The 21,575-nt window shown below is 40.4% G+C and overlaps 1 protein-coding gene across 3 annotated transcripts in view; it reads left to right on the top strand.

The window, feature by feature from the left end:
• The window catches only part of Adcy2 (adenylate cyclase 2), a 381,912-nt gene that overhangs the window by 282,042 nt on the left and 78,295 nt on the right, over window positions 1-21,575 (top strand). For all 3 annotated transcript variants that reach the window (XM_036206713.1, XM_036206711.1, XM_036206714.1), the window contains 3 exons: window positions 3,242-3,322; window positions 9,760-9,829; window positions 12,824-12,921. In XM_036206713.1, the coding sequence (XP_036062606.1) occupies window positions 3,242-3,322; window positions 9,760-9,829; window positions 12,824-12,921 (249 nt within the window). The remainder of the gene's footprint in view (window positions 1-3,241; window positions 3,323-9,759; window positions 9,830-12,823; window positions 12,922-21,575) is intronic.

The raw sequence follows: 21,575 nt of genomic DNA, 5'->3' as shown, positions 1-21,575 counted from the left end.
TTGTTTATTTCTGAGAGTAATTATCATCAGTTAGAGCCATTTCAAAGGTGTCTTCCAAAAGAGCAGCTACCATGAAGAGCTCTATCAAATTACTCCCAGCTTCTAAAAATAAGAATATTAGTGTCTTGTTATTAGGCTTGAGAAAGAGAAAAGGAAAACACCACCTGCTCGACTCTTTGCGCTGTTAAATGTTTTCTTGAAATCACTCTTCCGATTAGAGATACAGAGTTTTAAAAACCTGAATTGTTTTATATTTTTTCAATTGCTATTTAGAATTTATGTTTTGAATCCCAAAGTTGACCCAAGCTGCCCACCCTGCTCAAAAAGGAAAATCTTTTCAAGAATTTCCTTGTGTGCCCTGTCACTGTCCACAATAAAATCATATTGCTGTCTTGTCTTTTTTGTTTAATTTTATGTGTTTGAGTGTTTTTGTGCATGTATTTATGTGCACCACATTCATGTAGTGTCCACAGAGGCCAAAAGAGGGTGACTGAGTCCCTGGGGCTGGGTGTTCAGATGGTTGGAAACTATCTCATGAGTGCTGGGAACTGAACCTAGGTCCTCTGCAGTGGTAACAGGTGTTGTTAACCATGGAGCTATCACTTAGTGGCTATCATCACTACAATTTTAACCCTACCCCATCTATCTTTCACTTTACTGTAATATTGGAATAATTAATGTAAGGTGTTAGCACAAAAGTTAAGGCAACTTTCCATTCCCTACAAAGAAACTACCTTTGATATTACAGAAATGGAAGAAAAATATAAGAGCCAACATATTTCCTTGTAGAATATGCAACATATCCAAGTGAAAAGAAAACACACCTGTCAAGCCTGTTTGTTTTCCCAGAACCCTTCCATATGACTGTTACAACTAACTCTAATTTGTATTTTTGCAAATTTGAAATTTTAGCATTGAAATGTAATATTCCCGTCCTTATGTTATAAAGATGATAAGGCTCTTGGGATTTTTTTTAATATTATTTTCCCATCATGGATACCATATTAAAGAGAACTTCAAATAATCTTAAGAAGATCATACAATATCTCTTTATCTGTAAGATACCTTGAGAAGACATCACCTGCCTGAGGCTGGTGGGATGCTCACACATGTGTAAACAGCTCCCCTCAGGAACTTCTGCTATCTGTATTCATCACCTTGCAGCTCAGTTTCAATGGACAAGATATAGTGGGAAATGCTTCATAGGAACCCAGCACAGGGCAGGGAGGTGAAATTAGTGACCTCTAAGCATGTGGAGAGAACACAGCTTTTGAGTCAGGCTCAATAGGCTTCCTCCCACTTCTGGGCTCTGTAACCTGGACCCTTACAAACTTTTCTGAGGTTTTTGTCTGACCAGGACACTGATTTCTCATGACATCTTCTGTGCCTCTTTAAGTGGACTTGCACAGGATATAGGGTTGGACATATCTGAGGAGGAAAACAATCTAGATGAGTGTTGACACACTGAAAAGCAGGATTGGAGCACTGAGCAGTGGGGAAATTGAGCTCAGATTCAGGGGCTAGTGGAAGGTCAGAGAAATCAGCGGTGCTGAATCAAAGGGACCTAGCCAATGAAGATGTCTTGGTGACTGGAACAACAGGGGTAGAGGTGCCTTATCCTGTGCACAGTGGAGGTCACACAAATGACAAATCTGTGTCTATATCAGAATCATCATGCAGATAGTCGATTCAAATGACTCACCATAACATGTATTTTGTGGCTGCTTCACATTACATTTAAAATGGTGAGCCCTGCATGGGCTGTATTCACTAACAATGAGAAGATTAACAGAGCTAATACCTTAGCTTGAACTCTCAGGAAATAGTTACATTTGCCTGTGAGCCCCAAGTTAACTGTGCATCTCCCTAGACTTGGCTAGACTGTGAAAAAGAAAACCACTGAAGTGAAGTCCAGAAACTCCAGCCTCATCATGGAACTGGAAATTTTAAATAATGGTCTAAATACATCACTGGGAGTCTGTAAATGAGGGGGCATGTCCACACCAGATGATTGCTAAAGGTCTTTATTTAAAAAAAGAAATGTGAAGGGGATGGAGGTGAGATTGGTGGTAGAGCACAGGATGATCCTGCATAAGGCACTATGAGTTCCCAGTACCAACCCCAAACAAAAGAGGCCCCAAACCAATGTGTCTTCTTCAAATGGATTTGAATTTGGTGTACTTAACCTTCCTAATTGGTTTGGCTTGATGTGTACAGCTGGCTCACTTCGTGTCATTTTTGTGTTAGAATGAAATCTGCTCTTGATCTTTTAGAGAACGACAGAGACACAAAGTCAAAATATAGACTGTGGGAATACAAAAATCACTGAGTCTCACTGACAGTTCTTTGAAATTTAATTACAGATAAATGATGTGTCACCTGATATGTTTGTTAGTGGTCTTTTCTGTGTGTAGGCAAGTAGGACCTCAGGAGAGTGCCAGTGTTATTCCAGATTAAATATACCCATTTAGTATTGAACCATCTAGATTCCTGTGTGCAAAGACAGGCATGGTCTCATTTAGACTGGCTAGCAAGGGCCAACCTGTGCTTTTAATCTTTCCAGTAGATGTTTAACTTTTAAAATTGATGCCAACCTCACCGTCTCCTTTATGCCATTCTCATGTAAATTATCCATCTTTGGGGGGGGGCACTTTTAATTGGCATAGTTCACTTAGGAACTGTCTCATTATAGCTAAAGATCACCTTCCCCAAGACCAAGTATGGTAATCTGTAAGCCTACAAACAGAAGCAGGCTGTCTGTAAGTGTGACTTTTGCCAACCTCAGAATACTTAATGTAAGCCAACAATAATACTAAATATATTATATATGAAATGAAACTTTAAAATGTCTGAACAAAGACTGTAGCTTTGCAAATTCTTGGAAACTGGTCGAGAAATACATCAAATATAGGAATGACTAACATAATCAAATTTCTCTAGGGTTATTTCTACAGCCAGTGTGATTTAATCATAAAATGCAGTTGACCGGGGCTGCACATCCTGAGTTGGCATATCACTTAGGGAAGAAAGGACCTTTCAAATCAAACACCAGGTGCTCTCAGCGGTGATTTGAAAGTCCAGTGAGTTTCACAGAATAGTAACTCAATGTACTTAACCACAGTAAGCGCTATGGTCGCTTCTTCAGTTCATAGTGTGGTATATGCTTTGTTACCATGAGAACTGGCCCAATGTTTATCTTCCTACTAACATTCTCACTCATAATGTTTCCTTTTTCATATAGGACTAAGTCACAGAAAAAGAGGTTTGAAGAAGAATTGAATGAAAGGATGATCCAGGCCATTGACGGGATCAATGCTCAAAAGTGAGTGTTTTTATCCTCAATCAGCTTATATCAAAGTCTAATGTGTTAATTCAGTGTAACATTTTCCAAGTGTCTCCTAGCCAACACTGCCATCCTTACCATGGTGAACCCAAGTGTCTCAGACCATTCATCAGCTTCTTCCCAGTGTCCTTCGTAGCAGCTCCTGTTAGTGGGATCTCTGACATACAATGAAGAAACAAATAAGTTCTGCCTAGAAAATAGCCATCTGGTCACTTAGTAACCAACAGCATAGCAAGTAGTTATACAGAGAAAAATTATGTGACAGATCATGTTCTTTGCTTTCATTTTTTTCAATTTCGTGATTCCCTTTCTTCCCTCCAATCTTTCCCATGTATTCCCTTGCTCACTCTCTCAAATCCATGGCCCATATTTGTTGGCCCAGGTTGTTTGGTGTTACAGTTTAAAATTAGTAAGCATGGAGAAACTTAGATTCGTCATAAAACTCATCTCTGTCGTAAAGGAACTCACCTGTGCCATAGAAGGACTTGGCTGTGTCACATAAAGTCAGCTATAACATAGGACCTCATCTATGTTACAGAGACTGTTCCATTTCATAGAGGACTCACTTGTGTCATAGAGAAAGTCACCTGTGCCATAGGGAGACTCGCCTGTGTCATGGAGGACCTCACTTGAGTTAGAGAGAACTTGACTGTGCTGTAGAGAGACTCACCTGTGTAATAGAACTCAGCTGTGCCATAGAGGACCTCACCTATGTCTCAGAAGATCTAACAGCAAGCCAAAAACAGGTGGAATATCCAGCATGCTTAGACAATCAGTGCTTTTTAAATATTTAATTATAATGAGCAACAATAGGTCTATATGAGAAAATATTTACAGAAAATTTCCTATCTTTAATCTACTTCACTTACTACATCAAACTTGATTTTTGAAAAATAAAATGACTTTCACCTTCAATTAATATAGCATCATGTAAAGCTGCAAGACATCATCAGTTGCCTGTCTTTGCAAAATGCATGTTTATTCTAGACTGTCCCATATAGATATTCAAAATATGCACAGTGTTTATGAAAGAGCCACAGGTGTGTGTTGTACAGCATGGATGTCAGCCTACCTTGTCTGTGCAGTGAAGCAACTTGATCAGGTGAGCTGCAAGAAAGATATGCGGAGTATAGTTATTATCACCTGTCAGAGCTCCTTCATGTGTGCAAAGTGTCAAAGCCTTCCATCAGCCTGCATGCTCAAGGGTCCTGAGCAGTACCTGGTAGAAGCCTGACTCTGGCTTGACTTCTCCAGTGGACACACTTCAGCATTCCATAAAGAAGCAAACCATGAGCTGCAAGCTACCAGCAGCCAAAACCGAGGAACATGGAGAGTCATCCAACTGGAAAAAAACAGCAGAGGATGCTCTGTTCCCCCCAGAATAACACACATTAGAAGGAAGAGGACCACGTGTCCATTGACAGAGTTTAGCACCAGTAATAATAACAATAGTAATACTAAAATTCCAAGCTCTAACCCAGCTTCAGTGTGTGCTCAGGTAGGACCCCTACCTTCCAAGCCACTTCTGTCCTCCCAAGGGACAGATAGACAGTGCTATGGTGGCCTTGCTTCATTGTTAAGGTTAACTTTGAACTGTTGATTTTCCCTGCATCGTTATTTTTCAAACACATGCACTTAAAAAACGGCAGGTCCCATGCAGATTTTTGCCTAAGGAATGCTTCCTGGTGTCTTAAGTGCTTCTGTCATAAATTTCCTGACTGAAATAGAGAAGAACCTTGTACTGTTCTTGAAACAGAAAAGGGAACTGTTTAAAGGAAGCTCTTTGGCCTTTGGGTTGGGTTGGCATTGATTATGTGTTGTTGTGCCCTAACCATTAACTCCTGTTGGTTTTGGTATAATGATCTTGTTTCCTCATAAGGATGCCATTGGAACTGGATTACCAATTAGTGTTTCTTGTCCTTTATATAAAACAGTGATTTCTCTGCAGATTGGCATGTATTCAGCATCAGAGCAACAAACTCACACACCAGCCTTACTTCTCTGGGTACGTGCACAGAGCTCAGGGTCAATTGTTTCTGTCTGATTTGAGATGGCCAGTCCTATCAAGTGCAGCTCTGCTCCTATGGCCTCATTAACCTTTACAATACCCCAAGAGGCCCCCACATCCCAGTACAGCTGTGATAGAGGTCAGGGCCTCAACATGTGGAATGGAGGAAGACACAAACCTGTAATACACAATAGAAAGGCTGCCTCTCTGCCTCATGGCTTTGGTTGTTTCAGAACTTGCCTTCTAGTGCACAGTATTCTCAGTGAGGATGGGGGAGCTGCTTCTGCCATCTTCACACAGGCTCTTTTTCGTAGTCTCTTTTATTTTTCCTAGACCTAGAAAGATAAATCACAGAAGCAAAACCACGATAAACTAACAGGGAAGCATGGACAGCGTAGGCTGGGCATAGCTGCAGTTTCTTTCCGTTACATCAGATGGGAAAGATCGGGAGACGGTGGATACCGCACATACGTTTCCTGTTCTCTCTGTTGCTGCTGTCTGCCCCTTCCTCTCTCCCTCTACTCTCTCTTCCCCGGCTCTTTTCCTCCCTCAGTATCCTTTTGAATCCTGTCCTCTCTTGTTGCTCTATAGTTCCAATTTCCAAAGAGGGTATCTGACCTTCTCAGCCCACATAAATTTTGTCTGTTCACTTAGTCCAGTCAGGTTTGTGATAAACCTCGGTGGGAATCCTGCATGCCTAGTAGATCAGACAGGTCATAATATTACATGTGAATGTCGTACAAGTCATTAGAGGGGATGCAGAGCCCTTCAGGGGCTTCACAGAGACCAAGTCTGCAGAACCAATGTAGTCTCTTAATCCAAAGACACCAGAGTCAGATCTGTTCACTGCGTACTGCTTCGGGCAAGCCACAGGTCAGACAGGCCTTGCTGTGGGGAAACGGAAGCGAGCATGTGGATTTGTTGGGATTAGTTGTTTCCTCAGGGACTCCTGGCTTGTGATATACCATGCTGAGCTTGGGCAATGCTAGGCAGGTGAGCCCTGCTCCTGGGGCCTTCCTGTTCACCTGCAGGACACAGGGTCTGTAAACTTAGACATGGAGGCCACACCCTGATGACAAAGGGAAAACTGATTTTATTTCCAGTTTTTGAAGTTCATTCTTATTTTATTTACAATTTTCTATTTTCTCGAAGCATCTTTAAAATTACAATCTTCTGTTTTGATAAAGGGGGAAAACATTTGGGGTAATTCACCCGCATGTGCTATACATAGTCTGATAAATACAGGTGTAACAGTGAGTATAATAAAAATTTAAGGGTGGGGCAGTAAGATAGAACAATAGGTAAAGGAGCTTGCCACCAAGTCTGACTACCTAAGTTCAATCCCCAGGACCAGAAAGAACTGGTTCCCCCGAGTTATTCTCTAACTTCCATACATCAGCAGTGGCATATATGTGCCTAAGCGCACATATGCACACATGCACACAAAATCCATTAAAACATAATAAAAATTATAAGTAAAACAAAATTTCATTATTATTTTACTTTTTATTTTCTGGGTATTTTAATAGAAGTTAATTCTTGACTCCTAATTTAAAAATTTAAAAACTGCTTCCAGAAAATAAAAATGTGTTAATAAAATAAGAGTGAACCTTAAAAAGTGGCAATAAAATCATGATTTTGAGTCCTGCAATAGTCTCATAAACTAGAGGAAAGTCTACCCCAGATGCAGTAATAAGAAATACTGACAATGTGGTGTTTTTGAAGCCTGGAGCTCTACCTTCGGTGAAGCAGCGTGGTTGACAATTGCACTTTTAATGGTAGCTCTCCCAGAATATGCCCTTGACACTGCAGCTCAGCTAGAAATGGGCTGTTGACAGTCTTGTCTTCTGAGTCAGTCAAGGTGATGTGGTGACAGTCTGATAGTTAGAACAGCAAAGGTGTCTAAGACCCTGGAGGAAATCCACCTCAGCCTTGCTCATCTCCTGGCTGCCATGTCATGAACCATCATCATACATGCAAGTCTGCTCCCAGAGGCCTAATTTGGACTCTTGTTGAGTGCTTGGCTGACAGACCATTTCACTTCTTCTTATTCCAGGATTTCTCACAAATCTTTATCCTGTATCTCCTTTATTCAGTGTATTGCAAATGTGTTGTATTTAGAAATTTGGGGCCAGTAAGATGACTAAGTGGACAAATGAGCTTGCTGCAAAACCTGATGGCCTGAGTTTGATCCCTGGAACCCACACAGTAGAAAGCGAGAACAAACTCCCTCAAGTTGTCCTCTGCCCTCCGTATATGTGCTATGGGCACATGTGCCTGCCCAAATAAATAATAAAGAAATAAATAAATATCATTTTTAAAAAGAAATTTTTGTGATTTGGTAATTGTTTAAATAGTTATATAACATTTTTGGAAATTTATATAAAACATATGTATCTAAGATTTCCTAATGCACGTGCTCAGATAGATAGGTAGGTACATAGATACCTAAATATAAAGATAGACAGATGGATAGGTAAGTAGATAGATAGATAGATAGATAGATAGATAGATAGATAGATAGATACATACATACATACATACATACATACATGCATACATATATACATACATACTTACATACATACATACATAAAATCATAGATACATAGATACACAGTTAGAGGTAAAAGATAGATACATAGAGATAGATGGATAGATAGATAAAAGATATAAATAGGTAAATAGATAAATAGACAGATGATAGATAGATTGATTGATAGGCAGATAGATAGATAGAAATAATAAAAGTGCCAAAAAGCCACATCTAGATGTCTATGTAAATATGTATAGTTGTAAACATATGAATATACAAACATATACAGTTCCACATATTTGAGACTATTAAACTTTTCAGTTAGAGAAATTTTTATTTAAAGAAGCTAAAAATATGGGCATGTGCCTCCTTCAATGACTGGTGAGACAAACCTATCAGGAATGATTTCTTCTTGGTATTTCTAGGTACTTTTCTTTATCAGATTTGGATTGTGGCTTGTATTTCTGTAATCACAAATGTGAGAGAGTGTGTCCTTCTGTTTCACCCCCATCTCATTTTATTGTCAAATGCATGGCCCTCTCAACCATCTTGTGTTCTGTTCCTGTGCTCTGTGCCCAGTGTTGCTGTTGCCTGGGGTTACACTAAGCATCCCAGTGAGAGGCCTTCTCCTTATACTACCCTCAGTGTATCTACCTGAAACAGATTTATGAAAGTTGATGGTGTGACAGGGTATGCACACCCAAATAATTTGTATTTATTTTTCAGTATCAGGTTTATGTGCTTAATTTATAATGTTGTAGATTTAGGTCATCATTATAAACCAATGGATCTTGATATTGGTATTTTTAGTGATTGTTAGTTGGGTGGTCATTGTATATAGGACTGGGTTCCATTAAGATGTTGTCATACAAGTATATAATATATTTTGACCGTATTAACCTCTACCCCTGTGATCCTTTATTCTCGCTTTTTCTTCCTTCCTCAGCCCCCTCTTTCTTGATTCCATAAACAAATTTCTATTTTAATGAGTCCAGTAACTGTGTAAATCAGTATGAAGGTCCCTGAAAAAAAACTAAAAATATGATATGTCTATATATGACCCGATTATGCCATTCCTAGGAATATACCCAAAGGACTCTTAAGTCAAGAGATCACAGCAATGCTTGCACATAAATCTTTATTTTCAGCAACTTTTTGAAAACTTTATTCTGACATGGTTTTTACTGTCGAAATGACATTAAAGGATTTTTGTTGAGTGCGGAAGAAGCAGCAGCTCAGGTACTTGCCATAATCTGAACACTGAGTGCTACATTCAGTGCCTCCCACGGTTAAGGAGAAGGGTCCTCTCTAGGCCCTGAGTCCTCCAGCAGAGGCAGCCGCCATTGGGCTCTAGGACTGCCTATGCCTACATATGACCTGATTATGCTATTCCTGGGAATATGCCCAAAGGACTCTTAAGTCAACAGCAATGCTTGCACATAAATCTTTATTTTTAGCATTTCTTTTGAAGACTTCATTCCAAGACAGTTTTTTCTCTCTTGAGATGGAAAAGATGATAATAAAAGGATTTGGGGGTGAGTGTGGATGAAGCATGGACATGGTTGTATCCTTGGAATGACTTCTCTTTTTAGCTATTTAATTTGGTTAACTTCAGTTTCAATTTAATATGACAATTATAATATATGATTTTCCCAAAAGGGCATTGTGTGGCTAGGCATGTTACACTTATAGATCCTGCTATATCTGTAGCCATTTGTAGTATCCAAACCAAATAAGCTGGCATTATATGCCAAAAAGATATTCAGTTTAGCAGGTTTACATTCAAGAAAGAACAACACTGTGTGTTTTTTTAGTAAATACTTTCAGATTCTTGGTTAGATGTTTGATGTTGTCTGTCTTTCTCATTTCCAGGCAATGGCTCAAGTCTGAAGACATTCAGAGAATCTCCCTGCTTTTCTATAACAAGAATATAGAAAAAGAAGTAAGCTATTTTTCCTCTTAAAACTATATGATTTCCTTTCTGAAATACTAGTTTTGATTTCATTCATGAAACTGGATGGATATTTTTAATATAGCTTTCAGTTAAATACTTCACTAATATCTGTGCTTGAAACTTTTATTGAATTTGTTCTTTGATGATTTCAGACATATATACAGGGCATTCTGACTTCTGCAACCCCAATCTGCACTGCCTCTAACTGGGCCGGGTCTACCTGGCCAACTCTGCTGCTCCCAGGCATGCTTTCAGCACATTTCTTTTTATCAAACTCTCTTTTTGTGGGGAGGGAGGGCTCTGGTATTTTCTGCAGTCCTGGTAGTAAATGGTGCATGGCTGAAATTCAGAAAGAACGAGAAGAGGTAATAGCTAATGTCTGACTGGTTTTAGTGTGAATTTTTCTCAGAAAAGCCTTTAAAACAGTGTTTCTCAACCTTCCTGATGCTGCGACCCTTTAACATTTCCTCATGTTGTGCTGACCCCCAACCATAAAATTATTTTCATTGCTACTCCATAGCTGTAATTTTGCCACTGTAATGAGTCGTAATATAAACACCAGTGTTTTCTGATGTCTTAGGTGACCCCTGTGAAAGGGGTTCTTCGATCCCAAAGGCATCGAGACCCACAGGTTGAGAATCGCTGATTTAAAAGGAAAAAAAATGTTCCTAATAAACTGACAATGTCATTACACAAATTGTTCTAACGTTGACAAAAGTCAGGGGTTATGTCTAGCCACTGTGTTAGGATATTAGAAAACCCTAACTTTTAATTTTGCTGCATCTAAATACTTTGGCACCATGATTCTTAGTGAACCAGTTTAGGCTAAAATAAGCAGCAGATGTCTGATTTTTACAGATTTGCTAAGCACAGGTTAGAAAAATCACCAGGAAGGATGTGTGGTTCTGTTAGGCCACCTGCACTCCACTCACCTCTGGTTTTGTGTTGATCCAGAGTCCGTCACCCAACCATGTATTGACAAGCTCAGTTTGAGCAAAATGCTTAGGTTACTGGCAGCATGCTCAACTGTTAGGAAAATTCTGCTCAAAAGGCTCAGTTCATAGAAACTGAATGAAAACATCAAACATTAAAAGTCTTTCCAGCTGGGCGGTGATGGCACACGCCTTTAATCCCAGCACTCGGGAGGCAGAGCCAAGTGGATCTCTGTGAGTTCGAGGCCATCCTGGGCTACCAAGTGAGTTCCAGGAAAGGCACAAAGCTACACAGAGAAACCCTGTCTCAAAAAAAAAAAAAAAAAAGTCTTTCCAAAGCCCAGGAAAGCTGGATTTTGTAGGCACACACAAGTTTCCCTTGTGTACCTCGTCAGGAAGGTCAGTTACCACCTTCTCTGTTAAATACTTTGTCTACAGACTGTTGCCAAATTACTATTTAATACCGTCTTACCCCTGAGTGATGCTAACAGATACTGAAGACTGTTTATTACTTAAAACTGTCACACTATGCAGATGCTGAAGGCTGTTGATTCTTTAGCTGTCACACTATTCTTTCCTGCTAGAAGCCCTTGGTTAATACCAAAATGCAGTTCCATCTCAACACAAAGCCTTGGAGAAGTTCAAAGATAAGGAAGGCATGGAATGCCTGAGATCTAATCACATTCCAGCAATTATGCTAATACAGTGCCTTCATCAGCATGCAAATCGTCCTGGCTATTAAGTCACAAAATTCAGTAGGAGAAACATTCTCCTAAGGAGAAGGTGATCATCATTAAGACTGAAGCTTTTGAGCAATTGTACACACACTCCCCATGTGTACGTATCCACAGATGCCAACACTAAGGCAAAGGCTGGGATTGAACACCTACCCACAGCCTGCACTTCTTGCAAAAGGGGAGAGAATACAGCAAGGCATGTGGACAAAGAATCATCAAGAGACCTAGGGGAGAGCTGTCTTTTAACACCAAAACCTGAGTGGCTGAAATCCAAGAACTGCATCCGTTTCTTCCTAACTTGGGAAACAGGCTAGGCTGATACAGATAGAACCTGGGAGCATTTGCAAGAAGTTCCAGCGCTGTTTCACAAAGCTTTGCCTCCCTTAATTTTGTTATGAACTCGGTTTGGGAAATCAGTGTAGCTTCCTATGTAGAAGGCTGCCGTCCATCTTCCTGCTGCAGATCCTGGAGCTTCATATTAAGTGAGTCCCTTAGCACATTAATCATCGATATTAATGTGAACTCCGGTCTGCAGTTCCTTCAACCAGAAACGAGGACAGAAATAGTTCCTGCCTCCCTGTGGGTCTGTTAGCAGGGTTGTGCATTTAGGGCCTAAAGCACTCAGAGCTGTCAATTAGAAACAGGCCGTCACCACCACCCACCACCGTCATCATTGATACAGTGGTGTCTGGCTTTGTGTTCCTGACTAAGTCAAGCAGGAGCAGTCCTGGAGAGGCAGCCAGCATGGTCAGCCTGTGGTCCTGTATGGTAGACAGAACCCCTACAGATGGTGCTGGACAAGAGAAAGGAGACCCACTCGGCCACTCTCAGAACCAGTCCTACACACCTTTTGTCTTCTATCTTCAACATTCTAAGTAACATTGAGATAAATAATGAAGTAAAATGCATATGCCTGTCATTTTCTTGGTGCTGTTTTAAAATGTCATTATTTGGACATTATCATCATTCCTTTCCCCCCAAATAATGCCAGAGTAGGGGAACTGGGGCACAGGTGAGATCCACTGAGCCCTTCCACTCACCTTCTTCTGGGGTGTTCCCCTCCTTTACTCTATTACAGGTAAGTGGGTTCCCAGCTCTTACACTCTTATGCGGCGGCCTGCCTACAGCACTCACAGCTCGTCTGGAGGGAGGACGCTCGGCCTGAGGTGGAAGCCATAGCTTTGCTTCTGCTGAAATCTGCGACTTGCACGCATCACCCTGTCCTGGGTCCAGTGAAGGGGCTGGGTAGCTATGTGCAGCTCTTCCCTGCAGCGCCTGTCAACCCTTTCTCACAGTGTCCCTTTCCTCCTCAGTACCGCGCCACTGCCCTGCCAGCATTCAAGTACTACGTGACCTGTGCCTGCCTCATCTTTCTCTGCATCTTCATTGTGCAGATTCTTGTATTGCCAAAGTAAGTCCATCAGCCTACCCTCCCACCCCAGGGTTTCCCAGCTGGTGTAGCTCTCCATGGGAGTCTGGGTTTGTCTAAAGGATATGCAAGAATACTAATTTCCAAACAGAGGGGCCACTAACCATATCACAGCAAAGGTGAGGTGAAGGCTTAGTGATAGTAATGCTGGATTTTCACTGTGGCTATTCTGACTTTCATTATATAATTTCTTATAAATAAATTTGACCTTTATTCCTTGATCTGGGCATTACTCTGATGCCCAGTCTAAAAAAAAAAAAAAAAATTAGACCAATATATTTTATCTACAAAGAGCTTGATTGCAAGGCATTTTGATTTCTTGCAATAGCAGGGACCAGACGCAGAGCCGTAAGCACGTGAGCTGAGTGCTCTACCATGATGCCCAATCTCCAGACCAACCAGTGCCATTTCTAATGTTTTTAATGCCGTTGTTGGGGCTGAAGAGATGGCTTGGTGGGCAAGTGCTTTCTGGGCAATCATGAGGAACTGACTTTGGAGCCCAAAACACCCACAGTAAAAGCTCACTCTGGAAACAAGTCCTGCATCCCCAGCGCTTACTGGGGGTGAATAGAGACAAGTGGATCCTGGGATCTTCAACCCCAGCACTGGTTGCAGGGGTCAGAGACAAAGGAATCTTAGGATCTTTGGGGTAGCTATTCTAGCCAAAATGACAAGCTTCGGGTTCAGTGAGAAGCTCTGTGTGGAAATGATAATGTAAAGAGCAATCGAGGAGGGTTACTGGTGTCCACTTCTGACCTTCACAGCACACAGGCATGAGAGAGCACACCTGCACATGTGCACACACAGTGCCATTATTGGATGAAAGGGCAACACCTACTCTGCACATGTCCACTCCTCCATTAGTTGTACATTCTCTGAGTTATGCACCCTCCTTTTGTCTTAAATCTACCCTCTGTTATAGATCAGAGTCCAGCTGGTCTTAAGAGAGACATAGACACAGGGTGGAGAATGTGAGCCAAGCAGGGAATCTGTCCCATACTTTAGGTTGGATTCCTTCACGCTCCACCCACTCTCAGAAAACATTTGATTGTAACTGGGGAAATTGGTGTCTCATCTCAGAGTTATTAGTCTTGTCTATAAAAGACTTTAAGAACAGACTCAGAAGAAAGCTTGAAGACAGTTTTATTTGCGTTTGAAAAAAAAAAAAAAAAGCAGGACAGGTAAGCATTACATCTTAGAGAATTCCTGGAGGAAAATGATGGAAAAGAAGAGAGAAACCTATGCCATTTGTAAGCAACTTGGGGGATAGATATGTTGGGGTGGGGTGGGACCTTCGGAGAAGAATGAGTATGCCTTAAGTACCTTGGCTTTGGCCAGTATCTGAAAGAAAGAGATGGAGAAAAGGAAAAGTTACGTTTTTCTGAGTAATTCATAAAAGCAGGCCCACTTAACCTAGAGCTCACCAGGTGACTACTGAGGGCTAAGTTTCTGAGAAGGAAAAGCATGTTATTTCTCCCATCTCGTTTCATGGGTAGTCAGGTGATTGGCAGGCTCAGCTGGATTAACACTTGTGGTGTGGGGTAGCTTAAAATGTTAGGTCTCCATCCAAGAACAGGAATAGATTCCAGGCTCTTGAAAGGAAAAATAGCTATTCCTAATGGTTATCAACAGCGCTCTGCTAATGGCTGTAACAATCCTTCCTATAAAGAGGTAACCTGGCATCATTTAGGAGATGTGTTGAAACTAGGGTTAGATACAGCCTGTCTCCACCATGAAACCGAGATCCAGTTCCAAAACTGTTCACCAGACAGGAGCAGAGTCTGGAGCAGCATTCCGATCATGTCTGCACATGTAGCCAAAGCAGGGTGTTGCTCAGAACCCAGATCTCCCTCCTGCCTGTGGGGTCTCTAGCCTAAGCTGCCTGTCCAGTTTTGCTCTACAACCTTCGACACCCTGATTCCTAAAGGGCCCTTCCTCACACACTTTCCTAACATGGCTGTCTTCAGAGAAGATGACTCTCATTTTATATTTTAAATGAAGTTTAATAATGAAGTCTCATAATAAATGAATACAGAGAACATTTTTCCGAAATAGGTTTTTCTCTTGTTGCTACCTATTCCGTAGGAGCCCAAAAGCCATTTTCAATCCACCAGGATTCAACGGTGTGCTACAACTTATCCTGTGTAGTGCAGCGAGGATTTGTGGGCAGCTGAACTGCTTAGATTGAGGGGCAGCTTTTTTCAGATGAAGATGCTTAACAATTAGAAGCAAATAATGTCTTCCCTTCTGTACTGCAAAGGGTTTTATCTCGGGCGCTGAGCCAAAACAATGGCCATTTATAGGAGAAATAGCAAGGCAAGGCATTATTTATGTGTACAGTTCCTCAGCTATCTCCCCAGTTTTGGAGGGGGTTCCTGCCAGATTTCCTCTTTTCCCACAAATTAACATTGGCGAGCATGAGCCAAAGGCACACTTCTCCGCTTGAGAAAAATCCTCAGTGAAATTCCCCACTGTCAGCTGATCAGCCTTCCGTTCAAATATGCCAACAAATTAAATTCCTTTCTAGTACCAGGCCTGCACCAGCTGGTACATGAGAGAAATGTTCGCCCTCTCCTCAGAATGCCAGGGAGCAGAGGCATGTTGGCGGACTCACGATCGCCCAGGGAGCTCATTCATCTTCCCGCATCTGCCCATTATGTGAGCCTCTACATTATCCACATCCGAAGTGATGCAGGGGCTGTTACTCTCCGGAAGGAGCTGGAAACATGAATGGCTATTTTAAAAACATCTCCAAAGAAGACAAAGACTGAGGGGGAAACACTTCATAGTTCTCAGTTCTAAGAAAGGCATTGCAAATAAGAATTCTTAAAATAATTAAAAAGGAAAAAAGACAACATTGCATCACACCCTGTCATCTTGCAGTGTTGGATTTGATTTTCTTGTCTCTTGTCTTCGGCTACATCTTGATGGACCCAAGGAAAGTCCGTTCTCTCAAACTTCATCACGTAGTTGTTTTTATACTGAAAACAAAGGTTGACCATTGAAGGTGCGCTGATGGTGCGCCCTGTGGAGTCCACACAGGCCGCCTCCCTACTGGTGTTGGCAGATGCAAGCCCCAGAGGAAGGCTCCTGCTGCCCAGGCTCAGGCCGTGCCTGTCTCAAAAGTCTTGTTGTATTGCCTGCCTTCCTTCACTTCTCTTTCTATTTGAATGGTGTTTGCTTTGAAATGTTTCAAAGACACAGAAAAGGACAAAGAGTAATGTCACAAGCACCCCAGTGTTCCCAGCACAGACCTTTCAAATGCTAAAACTGTGTCCTGTATGGCTCAGATGTGACCTTTCCTCTGGGCACTGTTTGGATTTAGGTGTTTCCTTAACCATCTATCTAATTTATTCAGTCTTACTTCATATTAGCATTACTTTGTTCAGTTAATATTGTTTGCTTGAGAATGATTTCATCTCTGCCATCTTACCTTGTGCTGACTGTTTGTATTTGGATCTATATTCCTAACTTTTAAAGGATTAATTGACTATTTGATTCTTTACTGGTTCTGAAGCATGGATAGGAATGCATTCTGTTCCCTGGTGTTGCCATCTCAATGCATGCCTTTATAGGCAGTCTGCCTTCTCGGAGTCCTTGAAGGGCTTTTGCCTCTTCCGGTTTCTTAGGATAGGTGTACGTACATCTGTTCCTGTACACCTAAGTGACAGGTGCAGCCTCTCTTCTCATTGCTGACTTTCTGAGCTGCCCACTTTCATCTCCATACACATTGCTTCCCTTCTAGCCCAGCGCTCCTGACTATATGTACATTGTGTTTCCAGTCTGAGCTGCAAGCTCTATGGTTTTTCCTCCAGGTTCCACTGATGTGAATGTTTGTGTTTCATTTAGATTCCACATCCATCTTTCATAATTCCAATGTGTATCTACAGGGTTCTTGTGAAAGTATGGCTTTTATTATATACAGTTATAGTTTGTGTATGGATTTTGAACATTTCTTTCATCTGCTGCAACAATATTGATGGGTTCATTCTATTACTTATGGCTCATAAATACATGGATTGTGCCATTTGGTCTGTTGACTATCTCATGGAGGTTTTTCTTTTTACTACTTCTAATTTAGACACAATTTCATTGCAAGGGCTCCGGCTCACAGTCACCTCATTCATTCTTTGTTGTAAGGCATCATCATGAGGTGGTTTTCAGTGCCAGGTTCCTCTGAGATTCACTTCTTTGAGGTGCCACCTTTGGTTACATCCCTAGATGGAGATGGCTGTACTTGGTAAGTCATGGAGATTTGCATCAACATCCATGGCATGGAATGAGATTGGGGATCTTGAATGTCTATGATGCCTTTTCTACTTGAGGGTCCCAGAGATAGTATGCTTCCCTCGAGATTTCTAGGCTTACTTTCTACTCTGGTAGTACAGTACTTCATAGCCCCTGACTTCACTAAAATATCTCAATTCCAGCTCACAAATAATCAAATTCCTGGACACATCCCTTACTGTGGTAGCTATTAAATCTCAGACTGTACAGACTGCACCAGCCCTGGGTTCCCTTGGGTCTATCAAGCGGCAGTGCCCGGTCAGTGTTTAATGCCATTCTTGGAGCTAGTAATTTTATTTCTTATCTAATTTGTGTGAAAAATAATGGTTGCATTGTTTGAAGTATTTTCACTGAAATTCGTACATCTCACCTTTGCTGACACACCCTTACTTGTTTTCTGACTTGGTCGTCTTATAGCGAAGTCACATCTTCAATGCTCCCTCTTGCGTGCAAGTCTGTGTATTTGTGATTTTTGAATTTTAATTAATAAGTGATCATTGTACATATACAAGGCGCATGGTGTGATATTTTGATAATTATAGGTAGGGGGTAAATTAAAACTGAAGGTAGTTATATCTATTACCTGATAAATCTTTTCTAAATCAAGAAAGGCAAGCAGTGATTAGGAATGAGGGAGTGAGCATATAATGAATGACTAACAGGGATTTTTTTTTTTTTAACTTGGAAATGGTCAGTAGAGGAAAGCATTTTCCGGAAAGAGATTCTGGCACCTTCTTTACCCAGCCAAAATTGTGGAACCTCCTAGTTTCAGGACTGAGTCGACTTAATTGCATGATCAGTTGCAGGGGTGTTCTTCCTGCACTGTATATGTATAATTTTCCTGCACATACACACTTCTTTCGAGACCAGATAATATTCAAGCACAGAGCAGTTTTGCATGTTTCAATTATTTTATTCAAACTATCTGTCAAATTCAATGATTGTGTTAAACCAGGCATTGTGAAAATTGTTGAAGCAAGGGTAAGTTTTTCTAATAATGTTTAGTTAGCTATCTTGTGCTTCATTATCCCAAGCTAAGCTAATAACAATGCTACTTCACTTAAGAAAATTTAATAGCAAAATTACAACCTCAGAACGATTGTTTCTACATAGACTCTGTCAATTTCCTTATTCATTTAAAAATTTATTTTCAGTAATTCTTTAATACTTTTTCAAAAGGCCATTTTTTTTTTTTAGCATTATCCCAAAAGAGGAAAATAACAGAAAAGAATGTGAAAGTATTATCATTCATACCCAGTAGAAATGGACTTGATTCCTTTGGCTGTGGTAATGGGAAATAACTACAGTAGAGGTCGTTTGCTTTTAGAATACAGCTCAGAAGAGCAGGCATGTGATGAGTTATGAGAAGCAGTGTCTAGGCAGGTGGTGGTGATTCCTGTACTGTGGCCCAGCATAAGAGCTATGGATGTCATACCCAGTGCTTTGAGAAGCCATGGGGGATCTGAAACAAACATCATGATCTGGATGGGCTTTGCAGTGATGTGTTTGCTTTTCTGGAGCAAGAAAGAAACGGGACTGAGTAAGATATGGTTTGCATGGAGATGGCACTGAACAGGATGAAATGGACAAGTTCTGAGCTGCAGTATAGTGATACAGATGGGTCTTGCTGCTTCATTGGGAATGAAAATTATCAGAGGACTGTTATGTGGATGTGAAAATTATCAGAGCTCTGTTTGTGTGCTTCGTTTGAGAAGCTAGAATAGCCTGCCATTCTATGGAAAGAAAGCATCCTGTGGAAGGGACAGATTTGAGGGAAAATATGGATCCCAGGGCTCATTTTTTTACACCAAGGATATGTGCATGCATTAGACACCAGGTGCTTGTGTTTTAGGGAGGAAGGAGGTTTGTGAATTTTGGGATCATGGAAGAAGCGGCATTGAGGTACAATCTAGAAAATTCATTACTCAGGTAGACTTTAAGTCTAGGGAAAGGGTTCACATTCATGGGAGTTAGACAGTGAGAAAGAGTGTGTGCTTTCATAGGATAAAACATGTGGGGAAATTCAAACCTTTGGTCGGTATCATAGCCAGGAAGGGAAACTTTGCTAGCCAATAATAAGCTTTTTTCTCTCTCCACATTTGAGGACCTTCAGGTGGTCTGAACACCTCAAAGCTGAGTCTAATCATCAGGATTCTTTTCCCTTTCCTGAACTTACACTTCTTTTCTGGTTTTGGTTGCTGCTGAAGTTGCTTTCATTTTGAAGTTGTATCATTTATCCATAAAGGAGACTTCCAATTGTTTCATGATGACTTATAGTTAAGCATTCTGGCCCCTCCACCATTGCCCTTGATGAATGCCATTCAGAAGTTCTGAATAGAGTAGAACAGCCTTCCTTGCAGGGACGCATCAGGTGGTAAGGAAAAGATGTCTTGTCACCTTGAGTTAAATTCCAGAGGGAGACATTTGTGTCTATCCAATGCAATGGCTTATGATAAGTATGAATCGTAGGCTTTGAGAGAGCATGCTTCTGTGGAGTTATTCTCCCCCAAAATGAGTGACTCTGTCTTTGTTAGGGCCACCTTTATTTCATGAAGGCAAAATCATAGAAGGGGAAAAAGGCTTCTTTTGTCTCCAATCAGCCTTTCCCATGAATGTAACAATATACCTGATTAAAGTGCCAAAGTCAAACAGCATCACTAAAAGGTATAATTTTTCTTGCTTCATGGCAAGGAAGAGTCAAACTTACTTTTCAGAAAGTATATAAATCAATTATACTCATGTGTATAAAAGAAACAGCTTTGCAACAAGAATGTTAATTGAAATTGATTAAGTTGCACAAACATCTTGGTACACTTAATGGGCCAGAGCATGCTTTTGAGAGAACAAGCTGGATAAATGGTGGTAATTAAGAGCTTTTGACCAACCACTACTTTGACTTGTGGTATTTCTTGTTCCCTGGTGTCTTCTATTACAAAGTACCATTAAATTCATAGTTTGTAAACAACAGGAATTTATCTCAAAGTGTTTTAGAAAGCAGACGTCTTTTCAGAATGGCAGCATGGATAGGTTCTGATAAGGAACTTCTTATGGTTGGAGACTAACTCCATTCTGATGATCTACATACATCTCACACAAGCATTCAGTACATAACAACCTTAGAAGAGACAAATGTCTATGTGAACAATAATGACAGCTGTGACAATGTTTCCTTCTATAAGGATTTAGGAAAATTACATTAGTAGGTTCTCTCTAGGGTCTGTGACCTCCAGCAAACAGGAAGTTAGCTAGGTTTTAGTACTAGGCATGATTTCCCTCCTATTGAGTGAGCCTTAAGTCCAATTAGACAGCTATTGATTACCCCGAAGTAAACATGCCACTATTGTAAAATTGAGGGTATCTTTCAGTGCTGGTCATTTTTGTGGTTTGTAGGTTTTACAACTGGGCAGGATTGTTTTTCTTCCATGGCAGCTTGAATAGCACCTTTGGATACTATGAGCGCTGCTCCACTCCTTGCTCTACAGACAAGGATGGGTATTGGAGTAAAATTATCATCTTCCTCATTACTGTTCCATGAAACAGTAAACCAAACTCTATATTTTCTCCAACTTTACATGAAATATCAACCAATATATAACTTGTACAAACTCAGAAAAGCCCCCAAAAGGTTTGATAAAGAGTGAAATAAATTAGAAAACGTTAAAATCTTAGAGTCAGATATATAAACATATCAAAATCAAATAATAAATAACCAACATTATCTAAATATCTAAAATATCCCTGTGTATTTTGATCCTAGGCAATTTGCCTTTGAATAAGCTGGAAGTCCACTGAAAAATCATAAGACAAATTCTTAAATGTTTAAATAGTAACAGGTCATATATTAAAATATGTGAAATATAGTAAATGAAGTATGTGAATGGTAGAGATTGTTGCTTTAAAGCATTAGGGGGTTGGGAAGAGAAGAGGGAAGGGATACTGTGGTTGGAATATAACATAAAAATAAATAAATAACTTTAAAAAATCTGTGGTCACAAAAAGAATTTAAGATGCAGTTCTATACAAAGAATTTTTTCACATACATTTAATTAACTGCTTATCTATAAAGGGCACAGGTGCATTTATAAAATACAACAGATCTTCTGTAAAAAATTCTCCTGGGAATATATATCAGATCTTAGATATACTTTTAAAGATAGAGGTAGTCAGCCCAAAGGCATATTCAGTACCTGCGTCTTTGTAATGAAGTGAGCTGCATTGTGTATTGCTTGTTTTGTGGCCATAATACAGCAAAGCATGCAAGTATGCCAATAACATATTTCCTATAAACAAGACTGATGTGATACTATCAAAAACATTGGAAATAATTACTCATTGAATTTTCAGGTCTA

The sequence above is a fragment of the Onychomys torridus genome, chromosome 15 (assembly GCF_903995425.1).
Source record: "Onychomys torridus chromosome 15, mOncTor1.1, whole genome shotgun sequence".
Lineage (NCBI taxonomy): Eukaryota > Metazoa > Chordata > Mammalia > Rodentia > Cricetidae > Onychomys > Onychomys torridus.
The sequence above is the reverse complement of the archived record's forward strand: the minus strand, read 5'-3'. Positions and strand labels throughout refer to the sequence as shown.